At 44.8% G+C, this 23,066-nt stretch overlaps 1 protein-coding gene across 1 annotated transcript in view; it reads right to left on the minus strand.

Moving 5' to 3' along the window:
• The window catches only part of ADCY10 (adenylate cyclase 10), a gene marked incomplete at its 5' end in the record, with an annotated part of 75,772 nt that extends 57,944 nt beyond the window's left edge, over positions 1–17,828 (minus strand). Inside the window, 5 exons of the mRNA XM_084637987.1 lie at positions 3,313–3,518; positions 8,350–8,493; positions 10,115–10,153; positions 13,130–13,234; positions 17,684–17,828. Coding sequence (XP_084494113.1) covers positions 3,313–3,518; positions 8,350–8,493; positions 10,115–10,153; positions 13,130–13,234; positions 17,684–17,828 — 639 coding nt within the window. The remainder of the gene's footprint in view (positions 1–3,312; positions 3,519–8,349; positions 8,494–10,114; positions 10,154–13,129; positions 13,235–17,683) is intronic.
• Positions 17,829–23,066: the final 5,238 nt, after the last annotated feature.

Below are 23,066 nucleotides of genomic sequence, written 5' to 3' on the forward strand. Positions count from 1 at the left end.
TCCGAGAAGGTAGCAGGGAGAAATAGGTTAACCGGACCTGCTGGCGTCCGGGAAGGTAGCAGGGGACCTGCTGGCCTCCGAGAAGGTAGCAGGGGAAAAACGCATAGATTAAGCTATGATTTCAGAATCTAGGCTGTGTCACTTTCTAAGTAATACCAGCAGTGACAAAGAGATTGAAATATCCATGTTAAGATGTTTAAAAGAAAACAGGGTAAGCCAGTACCAGAGGGAGGAATGGAGTCAGAAGGAACTCCAACCTCACCTTTTATTAAAAAAATTATACCTTTTAAACAAATCCTTCAAAAATTTGGGCACAGTCCTTGGACTAAACAACCCTAGCTGATATCTGCACTATTTCGGACCTGGAGGATAGATTGGCTCAGTATATCCTCATATACAAACCTTCTAGTGCTGCCAAAAGAGATGCAGCAGCAATTTGGTTGTTGTGGGAGGCATGTAAGGATTCTTCCCTCTGCTTGTCTTCATGAAAGGAGGAAAAGGCACAAATGGAAAAGGGAGCCACAATAAGTTGGGTTTTCTTTTTTTAGATTGCTGTGTGTTTTGGAAGCAGAAGTTTAAAAAGTGACCAAAACTCTGGTGAAAGTTGATTGTGTCCCTTTTAAGATAGTCTCAGGAAGTGTCTGCGAAAATGCAAATTATCTACATGATAAAGGAAGGAAAGAACTAGCAGCACAAAGGAGCTGCAGATAAAGGACACACCTGGTCAGCAAACAAATTGTCTAAATAAAAGGCATGGGATAACAAGATAATTTTAATAGTGTATATGATTTTTGGAAAAACCCTTTAAGGTCGTATGGTAATGATGCTTCACAGTTATTACTTGTAAATAAAACTTAAAGCTTAACACAGCAGGAAAAACATTGTAAACTTGGTCTGCTGTATAAGAAGGAAAACTCAGGGATTTAATGACTAAACAGTGGGATAATTTCCCCATAACCCTTAAAAGATAAAAGCCATTGAAACCTGGCCTGCCTATAGAACAATAACAGGAAAATGTGGGGGCAATTCCTCTGTTTTGCCTGCAATCAGCAAGGGTATTTGTAAAAGAAATATTTTAAGCAATAATCTGCCACCCCAAAAGGGGTAGAAACATGTTCTTTTTGTCTTTCAGAAAATCAGGAAAAGCTGATGCCAGCTGAAGAGCAACCCAATACCATGAATCTACTGTCACAATAGAAATTGTGTTTTGTGTTCTATGTTTTGTCTTCTGTTTTGTCTTGTTGCTAACACTATTGTGTGTTTAAAAAAAAAAATACTAAACACCTGCAGGTAATTAAAAATAAATTAAGCTGTCCCAGCTACAGGACAGCCTGATACAAAAACAAGTACATGCCAATATAGACTTGGTCCAAATTGGTCTGGGTAACCTAAAAGGCCGATGGAAACTTTGGTAATGGCTTAATACTATCACATGGCTTATGCATAAGAAAAAAATTTAGAAATAGGAAACTACACAGCCATAGCTATGGGATGCACTGAAATGCAGATACTTGCACTAGCTACTTTGGAACACAAAATGTTCTGGGTCATATTGGGAAATATTAAGGGTTTGAGGCATTTGTTAAAACAAAGAAAGAGATCATTGTTTGACACTTATCAATATGAATGGATGCAATACATTTCCAGTATTGTAAAACCAGACTTGTTAATGGGAGAAATTGTTGTCAAAATTGCACACCAACAGTCCCTGGAGGCAAAGGTATTGAAGGTTAACCCACTCCCCATATTACACATGGGATCCTTCTGGCTACCCTGCACCTCAAGCCAGTGGGCTGGGGAGGGAGGGAAGCTATTGGACACTAAAGGTTGTACCGAATGGACTCCTCAAAAGTGGGTGTGCCTCACCTTGCCTCTTGCCCCAGAACCTTGTAGTAAAGATACATCACTAGGATCATGTCTGTGGCATGAATTGGAATCACAAACTCAAATTGCCTCACAGTACCTTCTCTTGAATAGGCTACATAGAAAGTGACACTGACTATTATAAATCTTAGCATCAAAAGGGGGATTATGTTGGATCATATAAAAGAAGTTCTGTATTAAAATCACAAATGAGTTTGATTCCCCACAGTTTAAATTCCAGGGTATTACTAATTAAGAGATCTCTTGGTTTTTGGTACTGTTTCTCTCCCTCTATGTGTTAAACTTGCAAGCTGCTAATTGCGTTAGTACATTGTAAGACAGAGTCTGTTCTCAAAGCAATTCACACAGAGAGAGACTCAAAGCAATACTCTGCAACAACAGAAACAACACCCAGAGACTCCCCGCCCTTTTGTTGTATTAACAATTGTGATTAAAATAGAGATAGAGGATGTATGTGGATGGATGCTTGGTGTGGATAATAACTGAATGATCAGGGAGGTGCCAGCCTAAGAATCCAATGTCCATCGGCTGAAGAAGGCGTCAAGTGGAAATAACCAGAGGACACCGCCCGCCCCCCCCCCCCCGAGAGCAGACTGGAATCCACCCAACAGCCTCAAGAATGGAAGAACCAAAGAACAAGATAACATTTAGCAGCACGGAGCCCTCAGGAATGTGCTATCTGCTGATTGATTCAGCAACAGCACGATGAAGCAATTCCCACAGACTGGCATAGGAAGAAATTCCTATGAAAATAGACTCTAAAAAGTGAGAACTTTGGGGGGTCTGATTCTGCAAACCAACTTCTAGGAGCATCAGATGAGCATCTGACAAGGCCCTGCTCCCTCCTCATGTCCAGGCCACCTGGCCTGTGGCTTGGCATGAGCAACCCTAAGGCTGGTAACTATGATAACAACCGTGCAGAACCTCTGTGTGTGTGTGTGTGTTTGTATGAATGAATAAATATGAGATTGAATGGAATGTTATAACTATAACTAACTGCTTACTATGATTCTTTCTGTATTCACAATAAATGTGGTATTTTGCCTTTTCCCCTTTAATAAGATCCTGCTGGTTTTTATTTTATTGGTATAACAGGCTTACCCCCCTTATTCCCTAATGACCAGCCACTCCTGGCAAGAGGAAGCCAAAATTAAGCCCATGTTTCCAGGGAACAAGATATTTCCCACATTCTACTATGCCTTCTTACTTCATCACCACTTTCAACTTTCGCATCACCATCCCTCTCGCCCCGCTCTGACCAGCTGGTCCATTGGATAGAGGCCCAATAACAAATATACACACAAGCATACATGTGAGATTGCATCCAGCAGAAGACAATAAGGCACGTAAACATACCCCAACCTAGATAACAAGGCAATATGAACTCCACTGGTTATGAACCATTGTTGCACACTCCACATTGCCCACCTTAACAGCTCTTTGATCTTTAATTCTTTCTATTTCTATCATGCTCCTGTTACAGAGTTCCCAGCAGTTCGGCGATAGAATAACCTCGCTTGCTTTTGCTAGGTTTTGGGCCAACCGAACTTCATCCACTGCTCGGCCAATTACCAGAAAATATTGGTGCTTATTGTCTCCCACAACAACTTTGGAGATGTGACCTGCAGATAGCCCTGAGAAGAGAAACAGGATTGTTATGGAGCGCATATTTACTTTACCATTTGTAATATATGTATCTCATTTATCTTGGAAGCGGATTTTGGAGGCCAACCTATTTCTTTTGAGGTGGGAGGTTTGGATCAGTTCTTGACAATATGTGATATTTATTCTAGGAATCTGAGGATTTCTAGAACAACACTCTCCAATGAATTAAACAGCACGTCAGTTAATAAATAATAATAATAATGCACACATAATTATAAGGGTCACACAGTAGCATCTGTTATAAGGCTGCAAATCGGTTTCCGTTATAACAATCTGTTTATAGCTGAAGAAGAAAGCAGTGTGTTATAATAACATTTAACATTCCTGTGGTGGGAAGAACACCTCAACAGCCCAACACTGTGGCATTTAATTTCAGAAAGGGGAACTATGCGAAAATGAGGAGGTTATTTAAACAGAAATTAAAAGGTACAGTGACTAGAGTGAAATCCCTGCAAGCTGCATGGACACTTTTCAAAGACACCATAATAGAGGCTCAACTTAAATGTATACCCCAAATTAAAAAACACAGTAAAAGAAGTAAAAAAGAGCCACCGTGGCTTAACAACCATGTAAAAGAAGAAGTGAGAGATAAAAAGGCATCTTTTAAAAAGTGGAAGTCAAATCCTAGTGAGGTAAATAGAAAGGAGCACAAACACTGCCAAATTAAGTGTAAAAATGTAATAAGAAAAGCCAAAAAGGAGTTTGAAGAACAGCTAGCCAAAAACTCAAAAGGTAATACCAAAATGTTTTTTAAGTACATCAGAAGCAGGAAGCCTGCTAAACAACCAGTGGGGCCCCTGGACGATCAAGATACAAAAGGAGCACTTAAAGTCATTGCAGAGAAACTAAATGAATTCTTTGCTTCAGTCTTCACAGCTGAGGATGTTAGGGAGATTCCCAGACCTGAGCCATCTTTTGTAGGTGACAAATCTGAGGAATTGTCACAGATTGAAGTGTCACTACAGGAGGTTTTGGAATTAATTGAGAAATTTAGCAGTAACAAGTCACCGGGACCAGATGGCATTTACCCAAGAGTTCTGAAAGAACTCAAATGTGAAATTGTGGAACTATTAACTATGGCTTGTAACCTGTCCTTTAAATCAGCTACTGTACCCAACGACTGGAAGATAAGTAATGTAATGCCAATATTTAAAAAGGGCTCTGGAGGTGATCCTGGCAATTACAGACCGGTAAGTCTAACGTCAGTATCGGGCAAATTAGTTGAAACAATAGTAAAGAATAAAATTGTCAGACACATAGAAGAACATAAATTGTTGGGCAAAAGTCAACATGGTTTCTGTAAAGGAAAATCATTTCGTACTAATCTATTAGAGTTCTTTGAAAGGGTCAACAAACATGTGGACAAGGGGGATCCAGTGGACATAGTGTACTTAGATTTCCAGAAAGTCTTTGACAAGGTCCCTCACCAAAGGCTCTTATGTAAATTAAGTTGTCATGTGATAAGAGGGAAGATCCTTTCATGGATTGAGAACTGGTTAAAAGACAGGGAACAAAGGGTAGGAATAAATGGTAACTTTTCAGAATGGAGAGGGGTAACTAGTGTTGTTCCCCAAGGGTCAGTCCTAGGACCGATCCTATTCAACTTATTCATAAATGATCTGGAGAAAGGGGTAAACAGTGAGGTGGCAAAGTTGGCAGATGATACTAAACTGCTCAAGATAAAAGAAAAGGAATACTTGTGGCACCTTAGAGACTAACGAATTTATTTGAGTATAAGCTTTCGTGAGCTACAGCTCACTTCATCGGATGCATAAAAGTGGAAAATGCAGTGAGGATGTTTTTATACACACAGACCCTGATAAAATGGGTGTTTATCACTTCAAAAGGTTTTCTCCCCCCACCCCACTCTCCTGCTGGTAATAACTTACCTAAAGTGATCACTCTCCTTACAATGTGTACATCATACACATCACACATTGTAAGGAGAGTGATCACCTGGAGCTTGGTACTTAGCATGTAGCACAGGGGTGGGCAAACTTTTTGGCCGTAGGGCCATATCAGGCTGCAAAACTGTATGGAGGGCTGGGTGGGGAAAGCTGTGCCCCCCAAACAACCTGGCCCCCGCCCCCATTCGCCCCTCCCACTTCCCACCTCCTGACTGTCCCCCTCAGAACCCCCGACCCATCCCACCTCCCCTGCTCCTTGTCCCCTAACTGCCCCCTCCTGGGACCCCCCCGCCCCAAACCCCGCCCCAGGATCCCACCCCCTATCCAATCTCCCCTGCTCCCTATCCCCTGACTTCCCCCACCTATCCACACCCCTGCCCCCTGACAGGCCCCCTGGGACTCCCATGCCCTATACAACCCTCGCTGTTCCCCGACCCTTGACCACCCCAGAACCTCCACCCCATCCAACCACCCTCTCCCCGACTTCCCCCTGGGACCTCCCAGCCCTAACCTCCCCCTTCTCCCTGTCCCCTGACTGCCCCCCGGGACCCACTACCCAACCCTGTCACCGCTGCACACACTGCTGCCACTCCCTTACCATGCCGCTCAGAGCAGCAGGAGCTTGCAGCCCCACTGCCCGCGCAGCGGCATGGTTGTGTGGGAGGAGGAGCAGCGGGGAAGGGGTTGGGGGCAAGCCTCCTGGGCCAGGAGCTCAGGGGCTGGGCAGGATGGTCCCACAGGCCGGATGTGGCCTGCGGGCCATAGTTTGCCCACCTCTGATGTAGGAAGTGCCCACTGAGGAATACATTCATGAACAAGTTTGAGAAACATTGGCTGGATAGCAATAAAGTGATATGCAATTCAATAATCCCTTCTGAACCTGCTCAGTGCAGCATCTACTAAGACTTTGAGTAGAACTCAGTAAAAAGCACTCTCTCATTTGGGATATCACTGCACATTCTGTCTGTGCGGTCTAACCAGGAGGCCAGCAAGCAGAAGGGTTTTGCTCTCAGTCTGCTGCTGCTGGGAGTTTGCATGAAGGGAGCTTGTAAATGTCTGCTTGAAAACACAAACAGAAAAAACATCCAGATGCAATCTAAAACTCCCCAGCTTAATATAAGGAAATGGCAAAAGAGCAAGTTCCTGAAGATCCCAAACTTAAGTGGCTTTACATTCTGTTGCCCAAACAGACAGTTGTGTGAACAGAGGTACTGTGAAGGCACTTCCCACAACCCTAATGGCCAGCAACTTCCTGTTGGTTTCCATGGATGTGAAATACTCAGAAGTAGAGCTGGTAAAAAAAAGGGGGTACTCTTTCCACTGACAATTTCAATACAAACAAAAAAGAAATAATTTTTGTCTAAATTTTCCATAAAAATTTTTGATTTTCAGCAGAAATTCAAATGCTGAAATACTTTGGCTGAAAACAAAACAAAAAAATTGACTTGGAAATACTCCCACTTTATTTATGGGAGTTGTAGTTCTGATGCCTCAATCTCCCATTATCCTTTATATGTTGGGCTCTCTAGTTTGACTACATCACCCAGGATGCTTCTTAATGTCCCCTCTTAGTGAGGGGAATTGGTTAATAATCAGAGTCTTTGTTTGTGGTGTACAATGGGAGATGTAATCCAGCTGGGGAGGACATTAGATGACCAAAATACAATTCCCATGAGCACTGTTCCCTCTAAGCTATGCACATGTGTGTGTGCACACAGATCCTAAACCCCATGCACATGGTGAAACACCGCACACACAAAAATTTGCATAGAAGCACAACAATTTGCACAGAAGAAATTTTTTGCGCACATGGCCTGTCAAAAATTAGAGGGAACATTGCCCATGAGACACTGTGGCAGGATTTCTAAATCAAAATATTTCAGTTTTCAGCTGTTTGGGGGTTTTTCGATGGAAAATTGAAATATTTCATGGAAAACAGACACTCTTCATAACAAAAATTGTTTAGTAGAAAACCCAATTTTCCATTGAAAAACAGTTTTGAAGGAATTTTGTCCACGAGTGCTAGTCAGAAGCTCCTCAGAGACAGTCATAACTCTGTAAAAATAAACTAGGTACAGTTAGCACCAATGAAAGGTGCCAGACTGGCAACAATAAATAAACTGAAGCTGTTTATTCACATAATAGATGCAGAATGGCCAGCTGTAGGACCAACTACCCCAAACTGCCTCCCTAAGGTACTTCAGCAGTTTGATCCTCAAGGCCCATTCAATCCCTTGGCTTCTCCGATGAAACTGTTTCTGAATGTAAGGATGGTTTATGTGTCACAGATACCTGTCTGCTAGGAACTCAAACGAGACCTGCAATGCATTTCACATGAGCCACTAGGCAATCAGATAGGAATAAGTCTCGGTCACCACTTCCACAGGCTGAATTTGAACCAGCAACTTAGAGATGAAATGCTCTTTATTCCAGTCCCCAAAAGACGCTTCTCTCTGACCAGAAATACATTTTCCCTACCACAGCAGCAGCCTTCCCATGCAGCTGCTGAAAAGGATGCAACTGATCAAAGCACCAAGCAATTCATGTCTTCTACAGATTCCTGGCCCTCTAGAAATGGAACAAGATTTGGGCATGGTGTTTCTCAGAGACGTATCTCGGGAGCACGAGAAGTGAGTGGGGGCTCATGTGACTCAGGAAGCAGAACTGCCTACTGGTTAGGGCAGGCAACTGGGAGTGAGGAGTCCTGAACGCTCATCCCATCTCCACCACCAACTCACTGTGTGACCTGAGACAAGATATTTCATCTCCATTTGCCTCTGTTCCCTCCCCTGCACAATGGGGTGAATGCTTCCTATTCACTTTTGTAAAGTGCTTTGAGAATGTGCTCTCTAGTTACTGCAAAGTATTGTTATTCCACTAGTAGCCATGGTACCTATCTTCACTCGGAGCTCCAGACCCACTTCAGTCTCACGAACCCCATACTCTTCCTGGATCCTCAGGCTACATTTCAGCGCCAGGGTAATGATATCGCTCAGCTGGCTTCGTTGCACTTGCCACAGTGCTAGCAGTGCGTCCCCTGGGGAAGGCAGTGTGACAGAGACTTATGGGACACATGCTCTTCTTGTTTCGAAAGTGCTGACAAAGCCACAGCAGATCCACCTGTACCAGCCCAGCACTCTGACCCACAGAAAGATTGCTCACTAACCACCCCAAACTCCTTAGCAGCTGCTGGCTGTGAACAGACCAACCCCTCTATGCTTCTAGCACAGGGGTAGGCAACCTATGGCACACATGCCAAAGGCGGCACGCAAGCTGATTTTCAGTGGCATTCACACTGCCCGGGTCCTGGCCACTGGTCCCAGGGGCTCCGCTGCCAGCCTGGGGTACCGTCCGCTGGCCCCTTGCCTGCCGGGGTTCTGCTGGCCCCGCTCAGCCCGCTGCTAGCCCCGGGTCCCAGCCACTGGTCCCAGGGGCTCCGCTGCTGGCCTGGGGTACCGGCCACCAGCCCACTGCCAGCTGGGGTTTTGTCCACTGGCCCCCTCGGCCCACTGCTGGACTCAGGTCCCGACCACCGGTCCGGGGGGCTCTGCTGCTGGCCTGGGGTTCTGTCCATCGGCCCCGCTCAGCCCGCTGCCAGCCCCAGGTCCCGACCACCAGTCTGGGGGGCTCAGCTGCCAACCTGGGGTCCCAGCCACCGGCCCGTGGCTCTGCTGCCACCCTCAGCTGTGGCCCTCTGGCCCCAGGCTGGGGCAGTGAGGGGTGTAGACTGGGCCAAGAGAGGGCGCAGCTCAGCATGGATCGCATGGATTATTATTACTAGCACGTGAAACCTTAAATTAGAGTGAATAAATGAAGACTCAGCACACCACTTCTGAAAGGTTGCCGACCCCTGTTCTAGCAGCTGTCGGTTGTGACTACCTCTTCCCACCCAGTAATCCCTGCAGCTGCTTTTTACAAGTGAACTCTCCTTCCTGGTGATCCCTTATAGACACTGACTGCAAGTGTTCCTTCCCCGTCAGTGACCCCATGCAGTGGCTTGCTGCATGTTCCCCTCCCCTCTCCCACACACACAAACCTGTGTCCGCTGGCTCAGGTACACATAAGGCATTGCACCTCCTATTGTCCTTGGGCAACTGCTAGCACAGTCATTCAGGCCCAGATCCCCAAAGGTATTTAGTATCAGAGGGGTAGCCATGTTAGTGTGTATCCACAAAAACAACGAGGAGTCCGGTGGCACCTTAAAGACTAACAGATTTATTTGGGCATAAGCTTTCAGGATAAAAAAACCCCTTCTTCAGATGCATGGACTGAAGAAGTGTATCCATGCACCTGAAGAAGTGGGGTTTTTTGCCCACAAAAGCTTATGCCCAAATAAAGGTATTTACGTGCCTAACTCCCATCTGATCTCAGTTCTAAAGGAAGTGCCAGCCAGGGTTTCTCAATCAGACACAGAGGAAGGGGAATCGGGGTTGTTTCTAACTGAAAGATATAGTGTAAATTCTTGCTTCTTCCAAATCATGGATCAATCCTGTGGGAATAGGAGCCAGAGGGATGGGTACAATAGAACAAGGAAAGGGAGTCGGCTAGTATGAGTGCCTTCACTGTCCAGAGCCTCACAAGTTAAATGACAACGGGAAAATAGGCCGCTCTACCCCACCCCAGTGCTTCCTCCTTAGATATCACAAGCTAATAAATACCTGCAAAGTTCAAGATATCGCCTCCGTAAATCAGCACCTCTGCAGCAAGAGAAAAGGCAAGAGAAGTTACACACAGCTCTTGTCAAAGAAAATCACGGAACAAATTGTTCTGTCGATCGGGGGAGGGGTGTGTGTGTGTGTTCGTGCGTGTCATAAATATAAAGGGAAGGGTAAATATCTTACAGGGTAATCAGATTCAAAACATAGAGAATCCCTCTAGGCAAAACCTTAAGTTACAAAAAGACACAAAAACAGGAATCTACATTTCATTCAGCACAGCTTATTTTATCAGCCATTTAAACAAAACAGAAGCTAATGCATATCTAGCTATATTACTTACTAAGTTCTAAGACTCCATTCCTTTTCTGTTCCAGGCAAAAGCATCACACAGACAGAGAGAACCTTTGTTTCTCCCCCCTCCAGCTTTGAAAGTATCTTGTCTCCTCATTGGTCATTTTGGTCAGGTGCCAACGAGGTTATCCTAACTTCTTAACTCTTTACAGGTGAAAGGGTTTTTCCTCTGGCCAGGAGGGATTTTAAAGGTGTTTACCCTTCCCTTTATATTTATGACAGGAGAAAAAAAGGTTCTCTCTATCTGTGTGATGCTTTTGCCGAGAACAAAAAAGGAATGGAGACTTTGAACTTAGTAAGTAATCTAGCTAGATATGCATTAGATTCTGTTTTGTTTAAAGAAAAGGAGTACTTGTGGCACCTTAGAGACTAACCAATTTATTAGAGCATAAGCTTTCGTGAGCTACAGCTCACTTCCTCAGATGTCTGAGGAAGTGAGCTGTAGCTCACGAAAGCTTATGCTCTAATAAATTGGTTAGTCTCTAAGGTGCCACAAGTACTCCTTTTCTTTTTGCGAATACAGACTAACACGGCTGTTACTCTGAAACCTGTTTTGTTTAAATGGCTGATAAAATAAACTGTGCTGAATGGACTGTAGATTCCTGTTTTTGTGTCTTTTTGTAACTTAAGGTTTTGCCTAGAAGGATTCTCTATGTTTTGAATCTGATTACCCTGTAAGGTATTTACACATCACCATCCTGATTTTACAGAGGTGATTCTTTTACTTTTTCTTCCATTAAAATTCTTCTGTTAAGAACCTGATTGCTTTTTCATTGTTCTTAAGATCCAAGGGTTTGAGTCTGTGTTCACCTATGCAAATTGGTGAGGATTTTTATTAAGCCTTCCCCAGGAAAGGGGGTGTAGGGTTTGGGGAGGATTTTGGGGAGAAAGACGTTTCCAAGCGGGCTCTTTCCCTGTTATATATTTGTTAGACGTTTGGTGGTGGCAATAAAGTCCAAGGGCAAAAGGTAAAATAGTTTGTACCTTGGGGAAGTTTTAATCTAAGCTGGTAAAAATAAGCTTACGGGGTTTTCATGCAGGTCCCCACATCTGTACCCTAGAGTTCAGAGTGGGGAAGAAACCTTGACAGTGCGTGTGTATGTGGGCGCACACACATTGAGAGGGCATATTTTGCAGAGTAGGTGTGACTGAGTGAGCAAGATGGTGTATGCTTGAGCATTTAATCACAACAAAGCTCCCAGCTGCTGAGGGCTCAGAGCAAAAATCAGGGAGTTAAACTCCATCCCAAAAGCCACCATAAGGAGGCAGAGCACAGTGTTCTCTATGGCAACTAGAAATATTCCCTCCCAGACCCACCTCTTCTCCCAACCCTTCAAATCCCCTACTGCTCAGTTTTCAAAATGTCACATCCAACAGGGAGGGCCCTGGGGACAGCTTCAGAAGCACTGCTCAATGGGAAGTTTTGAAGCAAGTTCTCAAAAGCAATGTGACAGCGAGAGATAAGGAAGGACGATCCAGGGGTTAGGAAGCTAAGCCAGAGACTCTTGGTTCCCTGCTCCATTATAGACTACAGGTGTGACCTTGAGCAAATCAGCTGGCCTCTCCATGCCTGGGTTCCTTATCCATAACATGAATAATGGCACTCCCCTACCTCACTTCCTCACAGGGGTGTTGGAAGCCACATAAGAGCCTAAGATAGACAAGGAAGGGCCACACTGTGCTCTCAGGCTGTTGAGGCACTTTCTAGATTCTGAGAGGGAATTAGTAACTTTTGTCAGAGCTCAGCTCCCCAAATCATTAGCATGCTGATGTCACAGGGGCATCTTACTCCTTGGCCACATAAACAACAAGACATTGCTCTTCCAGTGAAATGGGGTGGAGATCAGTGTTCCCTCTAATTTTTCCCACCCATGTGTGGAATGAATTTTGTTATGTGCACCAATATGGAGGTGATGTGTGACACACAACAAAATTCATATGGTGGGGGTGGGGTCGGGGCAGAGGGGTCAGGAGTCTTGGAGGGGGTCAGAGCTGGGGCAGAGGGTTGGGGTGCAGGGGGTGAGGGCTCCAGCTGGGGGTACAGGCTCTGGGGTGGAGCCAGGATGAAGGGTTTGGGGTGTGGGAGGGGGCTCCGGGGCTACCGCGGGGAGAGAGGAGTCCCCCCCAGCACTTTCTCCCCGCAGCAGCACCTGGGCTGGGGGGGAGAGGGGCCTCTCCTCGCCACTGCAGCTCTGGGGCTGGAGCCGCAGGATAAGTGCCCCTCCCCCAGCAGGTCCAGGCCGGAGACGCAGCAGGTTGGGGCCAGGAGCGGGGCGCCCCTCCCTTAGCCGCGGCAGGTCCCCTGGCGGGTTCCCTGAGCACCAGCATGGCTCTAAGAAGGCTGCCATGTGGCCGCACAGCTTACAGGGAACTTAGGTGGAGGCATATACCAGGGTAGAGCCACAGGAATAATGGACCCTTCAAAGCAGGACACATTGTGCCACTGAGGAGCAGCAATGACTGGTTCCCAAGGCAGCTCCATCCAGCCCTCCTAATCTTGGGAGATTTTCAAGGCTCCCTAAGTGACAGAGAAGATCCAAACCTCCAAGTAAAGAAGGGCCCACGCTGCTTAACAGAACACCTTTCTGATGGGCATTTCTTAAGTTCCCCAGACCTGAGCCAAAGAAGTGCTCTCAGCAAGGGATCGTGCCACCTGGTACTTACGTTCTACAATATCTCCTACGTAATGATTGAGGGTCTGCGTTAGCTGGTCAGCACCACGGTCCAGACTGGTGTCCATGCTAAACTTCTCTGTCAGTGCAGTAAAACCTGTAACACAAACGGCAGTCAGGCAGCCACTGTAGGAGGCAAGAAATGGCAGAAGATCTCAGCGACTGCAGTCAGACATGCTTTGTGTTACCTTAAATGTGCTGGATACATAAGAAAAAAAGTTTAACAAAACTTATTTTCCATTTAAAACTGATTTATTAAGCAAAGGAAGTATTATCTGTAGTTAGTGAATTGAACTGGAGTTTCTAGGTCACCACAACCTTCAAGATTTTAGAATAAGTTGATCTCATCCTCTTACACCTTGTTTTTGTTTGCAATTGGAAAAGGAAAACAAGCATTCCCTCTTTTGCAACTTCCAACTGGTTTCTTGATTTTGAATGAACTAGTCATTGAACTGAACTAGCGGAGTAAACTGAAATGAAGAAAATATTCTCTCTGCACCACAACAAGAGGCTACTTCTGCCAAAAACTGGTTTAGCACATCAGCTAACTCTGGTTCCAGGTGCTTAGCCAGTGACTTCCACCGGTTCATTTGAAATGAAATTTGACTTTCATTAAAACTTGGCAACAAACGTGTACTGCTATGTATTATTTTTGTATGTGATTTAAATGATTTTAATAGGCTATAAGTTTAGGCCTTAACATAAGTTGTTAATTTCAAGTTTAATTTTAAATAGGGTTGTTTTTTCTTAAAATAAATCTATATTTAAATAAAAAAATCTTTTATATTTTTTAATTAATTTTTCTCCACCCTGCATGCAACATTCCCTGATTTCAAGTCCCTAGTTCTTTCAGATTTCAGAGTAGCAGCCGTGTTAGTCTGTATCCGCAAAAAGAAAAGGAGTACTTGTGGCATCTTAGAGACTAACAAATTTATTTGAGCATAAGCTTTCGTGAGCTACAGCTCACTTCATCGGATGCATATAGTGGAAAATATAGTGGGGAAATTTATATACACAGAGAACATGAAACAATGGGTGTTACCATACAGATTGTAACAAGAGTGATCAGGTAAGGTGAGCTATTACCAGCAGGAAAGTGGGGGTGGGAGGAACCTTTTGTAGTGATAATCAAGGTGGGCCATTTCCAGCAGTTGACAAGAATGTCTGAGGAACAGTAGGCAGGGGAAATAAATATGAGGAAATAGTTTTACTTTGTGTAATGACACATCCATTCCCAGTCTCTATTCAAGCCTAAGTTAATTGTATCCAGTTTGCAAGTTAATTCCAATTCAGCAGTCTCTCGTTGGAGTCTATTATTGAAGTTTTTTTGTTGAAGAACTGCAACTTTTAGGTCTGTAATCGAGTGACCAAAGAGATTGAAGTGTTCTCCGACTGGTTTCTGAATGTTATAATTCTTGACATTTGATTTGTGTCCATTTATTCTTTTACGTAGAGACTGTCCAGTTTGACCAATGTACATGGCAGAGGGGCACTGCTGGCACATGATGGCATATATCACATTGGTAGATATGCAGGTGAACGAGCCTCTCATAGTGTGGCTGATGTGATTAGGCCCTATGATGGTGTCCCCTGAATAGATATGTGGACGCAGTTGGCAACAGGCTTTGTTGCAAGGATAGGTTCCTGGGCTAGTGTTTTTGTTATGTGGTGTGTGGTTGCTGGTGACTATTTGCTTCAGGTTGGGGGGCTGTCTGTAAGCAAGGACTGGCCTGTCTCCCAAGATCTGTGAGAGTGGTGGGTCGTCCTTCAGGATAGGTTGTAGATCCTTGATGATGCGTTGGAGAGGTTTTAGTTGGGGGCTGAAGGTGATGGCTAGTGGCGTTCTGTTATTTTCTTTGTTAGGCCTGTCCTGTAGTAGGTAACTTCTGGGTACTCTTCTGGCTCTGTCAATCTGTTTCTTCACTTCAGCAGATGGGTATTGTAGTTGTAAGAATGCTTGATAGAGATCTTGTAGGTGTTTGTCTCTGTCTGAGGGGTTGGAGCAAATGCGGTTGTATCGTAGAGCTTGGCTGTAGACAATGGATCGTGTGGTGTGGTCTGGATGAAAGCTGGAGGCATGTAGGCAGGCATAGCGGTCAGTAGGTTTCCGGTATAGGGTGGTGTTTATGTGACCATCGCTTATTAGTACTGTAGTGTCCAGGAAGTGGATCTCTTGTGTGGACTGGTCCAGGCTGAGGTTGATGGTGGGATAGAAATTGTTGAAATCATGGTGGAATTCCTCAAGGGTTTCTTTTCCATGAGTGCAGATGATGAAGATGTCATCAATGTAGCGCAAGTAGAGTAGGGGCATTAGGGGACGAGAGCTGAGGAAGCGTTGTTCTAAGTCAGCCGTAAAAATGTTGGCATACTGTGGGGCCATGCGGGTACCCATAGCAGTGCCGCTGATTTGAAGGTATACATTGTCCCCAAATGTGAAATAGTTATGGGTGAGGACAAAGTCACAAAGTTCAGCCACCAGGTTTGCCGTGACATTATCGGGGATACTGTTCCTGACGGCCTGTAGTCCATCTTTGTGTGTAATGTTGGTGTAGAGGGCTTCTACATCCATAGTGGCCAGATGGTGTTTTCAGGAAGATCACCGATGGATTGTAGTTTCCTCAGGAAGTCAGTGGTGTCTCGAAGATAGCTGGAAGTGCTGGTAGCGTAGGGCCTGAGGGGGGAGTCCACATAGCCAGACAATCCTGCTGTCAGGGTGCCAATGCCTGAGATTATAGGGCATCCAGGATTTCCAGGTTTATGGATCTCGGGTTGCAGATAGAATACCCCTGGTCGGGATTCCAGAGGTGTGTCTGTGAGGATTTGTTCTTGTGCTTTTTCAGGGAGTTTCTTGAGCAGATGGTGTAGTTTCTTTTGGTAACCCTTAGTGGGATCAGAGGGTAATGGCTTGTAGAATGTGGTGTTGGAGAGCTGCCTAGGAGCCTCTTGTTCATATTCTGACCTATTCACGATGACGACAGCACCTCCTTTGTCAGCCTTTTTGATTATGATGTCAGAGTTCTTTCAGTTCACTTTGTTCCTATGCTGGAACTCTCCCTGCTTTCTAGTTCTGATCCTTCCCCCACTCCATTTGACCCTGTTTGCCATGAGATCATGCTGACTCTTCTGAGAGAGGTGGCAGAGATCCAGGAGAACATGCTAAAAAGCTTTAAGTTCTTTCTCGGTAGTGATGGAAAATTGCCTGTCTCCCACCAGACCTTTCACTTGCAGAGTGTCACAAGGATCAATTCTCTCTCCAGTCCTATTCAATACCTACAAGCTAGTCAGACAACAGGGACTCAAATGCCAGCAATATGCAGATGATACACAGCTCTGCTTCTCCTTCCGCATATACATATGACTATACCCCTACCACCAAGATGACCCAGTGCTTAGAGGAGATCAGTTCATGGATAGAGAACACCTGATTAAAGCTGAACCTGAGCAAGACAGAGGAGATGCCAGTGGGTAGAGACGTTTGCAATCACAGCGCAGTCTCCTTTGGTTGAAGGTACACATCCATCATTGGTCAATTCAATCTGTAGTTTAGGAATGCTTGCTGATGATACACTCTCACACAGTTGCATCCACAAGTAACTTTCTCTACAACATCCACTTGACTAGGAGAGGCTCATCGTAGAGGATGAAGACCTGGTCTCTGTTATATATATTTCCTCACCTCCCAGCTGGGCTACTAAAATGCAACATACCTGGGCATAAAGCCTTCACGCCTTAGAAAACTGAGAATGCGGCAGCACATCTCCACAGCAACACAAACTATCACAACCACATCAAACCTATCCTCCCACATAATATAAAGTCAAGTTCAAGGTCCCAGTCCTTATCTTCCAGGTACTCTTTGACCTGGGCCCATCATATCTAAAAAATTGCACAAAGTTCCAGGATAGGGACAGCAGTCGACAACTCTGCCCTGAGCTGCTGCTGTAGCATCCTCTGCTACTCCTGTCCCAAACTCTTCTGAGCCTAAAGACAGCCAATTCTGCAAAACCGTCCAAAGTGCTGTAATAAAGATGAAAGTCCCTAAGCCATTTCAGCTGTGACTTCAGCTAGATTTGGGCCCAAGCCTCCCATTACTACAGACAATATCTCTTTTAAACCTTCCATGTACTAAGGCTGGGCTTTTCGGAAAGGCCTAATAAAGGAGTTAAGGCTTGTCTGCACAGTGAGTTACTGCACAATAAACCAGGGTGTGACTCTACAGCATACCAGTTTGCCACCCAGTCATTCATTGTATGGACACTGCTAAGTCGTAGACACAGCTTAGCATGCTGCTGCTTGAGAGCACAGTACATCAAGCCACACTCTGGAACTTTTCACTCTGCTGTAGCACTGTCCACACACCAAGTTAGTACATGGTACGCTGGCATCCTATTGATTCACACTCTGTCTTGCTGCACAATAACTTCCCATGTAAACAAGCCTTTATGCACATTAATCCCATTGATTTTCAATGGAAGTTGGGCACCTAACTTCCTTGGGCCCTTCTGAAAATCCCACCTGAAATGTCTGCAAAAATCTCTCTACCCACCTGAAATGTCTGCAAAAAGCAATACTCCATCAAAACTCTCAATGAAAGGCACCTCCTGGGAGAAATCGCCATATACGATGAGATCGGGGACATGAGCTGCTACTTTCCCAATTATAGAGCTGTCACTAGACTTTCTTTGCTCCATGTTGGCCATGAATACAACCTGCTGCCCAGGGCCCTGGAACACTGATGGATAATTCAATATATGATCCTCCCACGCCGGGAAGGAGGTGACTCCCACTAGCCTGCCATATCCATGATCACTCTTCTGATGATCAGACAGCAGCACCATAAAGGACAGGTCACAATTCACTGACGGAAGGGTTTCAGCCAGTAACATTCTCTGTGTATCACAGTCTATGTAGCAACAGTTGCTAGGTGAGACAAGCTTCCTTCATTAATGTATTTTAAACCCATTTACACAGAAATGGTACAGAAACCCCACACAAGTCTGGGCTGTTGTGACTCTTGGGCCTACAAGAGGCTCTCCTCTTGTAAACTCAAATGTAAAAAGTATGTAAAAGTTCTTAAGATGTTACAATAACCATGAAAAATAGGTAAAGTTGTTTACAACCCTGAATGTTGTAACAAGTCCAAAAGAACCAGACAAAGAAGCCAGATTAGTCTTGTGGCGGTTCAATGACAAGACAAGAACACAGCTTTTAGCAAGCAAGCGGCTGGTCTGCTAACAGGCTTCTGCCTGTCAGCTTTCCACCTTCCCCTTTATTCTTTCTCTCCCCCCGCACATTACATTCTCCAACAGATAAAAGGAATACACTGGCTTTGTTTAACATTCTTATTTACCAGCTTCTATCTACCGCATTCCTTGCTCTCGGGCCTTGAGCCCAGTCCTGGGAGGCTTCCCACGGTTCATGTCATCTGGGCGAGATTCCAAGGTTGATGCCCTTGAAAGGAGCTGTGTGTGCACAGGTCCAGCACAACACTCCGGGTGTGCCCTGAATGTTGCCAAGCACATAAACCTTGTATGAATCCTACATAGTCTAAACCAAAAAAGGCCATGTTGACATAATCCAAGAACAGTTGAAATTATGACTGGTAAAAACAGAAGACGTGGAACCAGAAGTTAATAGCCCAAAACTGGTGTGATGGATATGAGGCCTAACTGGTGAGAGGGATGAACTATGACTCCTACTTCTCCCTTTTTGGTTTCCTTAAAAAGAAACAGTGAAAAAAAAGACACGATCAGTTCTGTTCAGATCAATTCAGAGCTCTCCCTCTCATCTCAACACCTTGCATCCCAGCTCATCCCCCGATCTGCCAGCACTGCAACTCATCCCAGCTCACCTTGATTCACCGGAAGGACTTTCTTCCTGGGAGGAATCCTGGCCGGCCTTAATCTTGTTCAAGGAACTTTGTTTTCACCTGTGAGTGCTGAAAGTCATCACATGATCATGACATCCAATCCTCAGCCCATCAGTGGGGATATCCAATTGCCAGTACTGCAGAGGCATATGTAAGAGCCTGTATTGTTTTCCGTCCCCTTGTGTTATTTTCTGCCTCCCCCACTTCTTTCCTATCTCTCATTCTCTTGGCTGTTTTTCAAATTCTGAAATCAACTATGGTGTATTCATCCAAGCCTGCCTTGTCTAAGAAGAAAAGATCCAACCAGATGAGGTCCCTGACCAAATCGTAAACCAGGATTCAAGCTGCAGGTGTCATAGTTGACTTGCCAACCAAAAGCACCCACTCATAACTAACCAGCAGTCCAGTGTTTCAGAAACATCAACAAAAGCCATATTTCACCCATCTTTTCTATCCTCTCTCTTCTCTACGTTGTGTCTGTTAGTTAAGAACAGGATAAGTAAATGCCCTCTACACATCAAAACTGAGAGTAAAATTAACCCTTTCCTTTTAATCAAAGAACAGTTGTTCTGAAAATATGAGTCTGCTATTTGCCTCCAAAAGAAGGGCTTTCAAGGTTTTGCCTAAGCTTGTTTTGCATAATCATTCAATCATAGTTTGACTATAAATGCCTGTTTTGATTTCTTGTTCTTTCTTGTTTTTAATCAATAAACTTTTAATTTAAATTAATGCTTTTGGGTGTTTGCCAAGTTACCGAGTAAAATCAAGCCTTCTGTTTAAAATAACCTCAAACCTACCTATCCCTGTTTGAAGTTGGACAGTGAAAGAGTTTATAAACACCTTTAAGTCTTTGAGCTTTTGAGATCAATATCCGTAGAACAAGGCCCAGTCCATCCTGCCCTGTAACACCTGAACCAAGTGTCAGGCTTCATGGGAGGAACTAAAAAGGGAGAACCCAACACAGCTGTTTCCTGGCTGGGAAAGAGAGCAAGTCTGAGGCTTTCATGGTGTGAGAGATTGGTTGGAGCCAGAAACTGGGGAAGATGGCTGCCTACCAAGGGAAGGGAAGAGTTTATGCTTCTTTGTGTTTATTTTGGACTTTGGGCACCCCGATAAGGTGGAACTGTTACATGACCTAGCTGAAGAGCTAAGTCACTTCAATCCAGAAGATGTTTGAGACTGGGTGGAGCAATGGAGGACCAGGAGGAAAACAAGGCAGAGCCATGGCCACACAGTGCCATGCCATGAGGGGATGTAGCAGGAGAGCACGTGGGCCACAGGTGGCTAATGCCATGAGACTCCACTGGTCTTCCCTTTCAAACTCTGGGCTTCCTATGCTTCCCCACTCAATAGTTGAGTAGAAATAAGGAGGCTATATTACCTCTGTATTTGGCACTGGTGTGACTGCTCCTGGAATAATATGTCCAGTTCTGATGGCCACAATTCAAGAAGGATGTTGAGAAATTGGAGAGGATACATTGGAGACTGTTCAGAGAAGAGTTATTAAATTGATTTATGGATTGGAAAACATGCATTCCAGTGAGAGGCACAAGGAGCTCAATCAGTTTAGTTTAGCTTTCTCTTTGTTAAGGGGTGACTTGATCACAATCTCTAAGTACCTACGTGGAGAAGAGAAATTTGATAATGGGCTCATCAGTCTAACAGAGAGAGGTGGAACAAGATCCAATGGCTAGAAGCTGAACCTAGTCAAATTCAGACTGGAAAAAAGGTGCAAATTTTGAACAGTGAGGGTAATTAATCACTGGAACAATTTACCAAAGGTTGTGGTGGATTCTCCGTCACTGGCAATTTTAAAATCAAGATTGGTGGTTTTCTAAGAGCTATGTTTAGTCCAAACAGGAATTAATTCAGGGGAGTTCTCTGGCCTGTGTAATACAGGAGGTCAGATTAGATTGTCACAATGATCCCTCCTACCCTTTTAATAGTCCTTATATTTCCTCCAGCTCCCTCAGATGATATCTCTCTAAGTGCTCTCTCCATTGCAATACCCCAATTTCCCCAGACTGCAGCCCCTGCAGAGAAGCTACCCAATTGCTGCCCTATTGTTCCCTGTCCCCTTCCAATAGAGACAAGGGAACAAATGGGAGTCGGGGAGCTGACTAACCTCTGTAAAACCCCTCCACACAGTGTCCTGTTGCCTTTTCCATTGTGACCCAGTCAGATGTGCTATTCCCCCTAGAGAACTTCTCATAATGACCATCACCAGGGCTACCCCTGTACATAAAGACCTGCTGCTCTAGAGATACCTCATTTGCTGTCCACCCTTATAGAGAATACTCAGGCTGTTACCACTCTGACCCGTAAGGGCCTCTCACACACCTTCTACTCAAGAGATCTTGCTCAGAAGGATCCCTCAACAAACCACACACACACACAGCAATGACCCTCACCTTCTATTTCATGCAGATCCCACCCAGTCACATGCTAACCCTGCAGAGATTCCCACATGGCAACCACTGTTCCACTGACAGCTCCTAGACACTTAACAGATCTCTGGGTTATCCAGCAGTGCAAGTATGGTGGTATGGTACGTTATGCCATACCAGCAAGATATTTATAGCTGGCACAGTGTAACAGAAAGACACAGGAGGAGCCGGCGGTTCCATGCCGGCAGCTCCTCTGGCACGGCTGTACTTCCCCCTGCCCTTCCACAGAGCTGCATCTCCTCCGTCTGTATGGCAGTCTTGACGGAGGGCAGGGCTGGGGACGGTACAGCCACCCAAGGAGCTGCCAGGGTTCTGCTCCTTTTCCCGCTGCCCCTCCCAGGGGGGAAAACTATCTAATAATTATCAACATAGACGACACACACAAACTAGGTTAAAAAGAACATGATTAAGGTTGCAAAGTCAAGCACTCAAAAATTATGAAATGGCAGAATTAAGAGGTCAGTCTTAAGGCAATAAGGGTAATATTTTCAAAAGTACTTAGGTCCCATTAACTTTCAGTAAGGCTCTTAAGTGACTTAGGTGTTTTCAAGATAGGACTGGACTAAGGCTTCTAAGTCACTTAATTTTCCCTGATTGAAAATGCATGTGAAAGCCTCCTTTGCATGGTCTACGTATTCAAGGAAGGAAAACAAAATATACCCACACACACAAATTTCCACTGTACATATTATAGAAATGCAAAGAAACACTCCTAAGCACTGTATACAGGCTCTTAAAAGTGTAAAATGCACACAGCCAAAGTCCTAAAGAAGAAGGCCTTCATCCTAAATAACACACAATACAATGTAATTGTTTGAGTAAGGGTTTGCAGAATCAGACCCTCTGTAAGAAAAGAACAAAGAAAGGGAGCTTGGAGGCTGGTGTTACTACAAAGCAGAGTTGCGTTGAGTAACTCAACTATGCATTCTGTAAGCCCCTGAGGGTAGAAAGATTCCTTTGTCATTGGTCTGTAAATGCTATACACACCTATGGACTGTGTAAAGAACTCATATTCATAGCAATAACATTGTCGAAGGGACACAATGCACTGAGCCTTTTACAGGAGTGTAAGAAATCATATGCATTATTATAGGCACCAATACAAAAGAGGATTACACCAGATGACTGGCTGCATCGGTCTCAAATGCAACAGCAGTGGGAAACCGGGGGCTTTGGTGATTTGTGTTTAATACTAGACATATATTTCTTGGATGGGGAGAATGGTTAATCCCCATATTCAAATGATAGATTTCTCGTGAGTGTTGAAGACATTCTGGTGGGGGAAGGGAGGAGAAGTAGCAGCCCTTGCTAGAACAGGGTGGGATTTTCCCAACAGCATCATCCTGCTGCCAGAGAGGGGTGAATGAGGAGTTGAAAGAAAAGGCAGAAGCCCTATATGTCAACTAAGGCAGCTCTTATTCTCTTCTCTGTCGGGCTTTGCTGCCTTCTAGCAACACTTTGTGTGTGAAATAAACAAGAGGTTTTGTGTTTCCCTGGTGGGACTAGTGTGAGAAGTGCAGTTAAACTTTAATGCTGTGGGTGAACATAACCAGGCCGATTGCCTTGGACCAAGAACACCTCTCTCCTAGCTGGGAGGGAAATAAGAAGCAACC

This window comes from Lepidochelys olivacea, assembly GCF_965140295.1.
Source record: "Lepidochelys olivacea isolate rLepOli2 genome assembly, chromosome: 8".
Lineage (NCBI taxonomy): Eukaryota > Metazoa > Chordata > Testudines > Cheloniidae > Lepidochelys > Lepidochelys olivacea.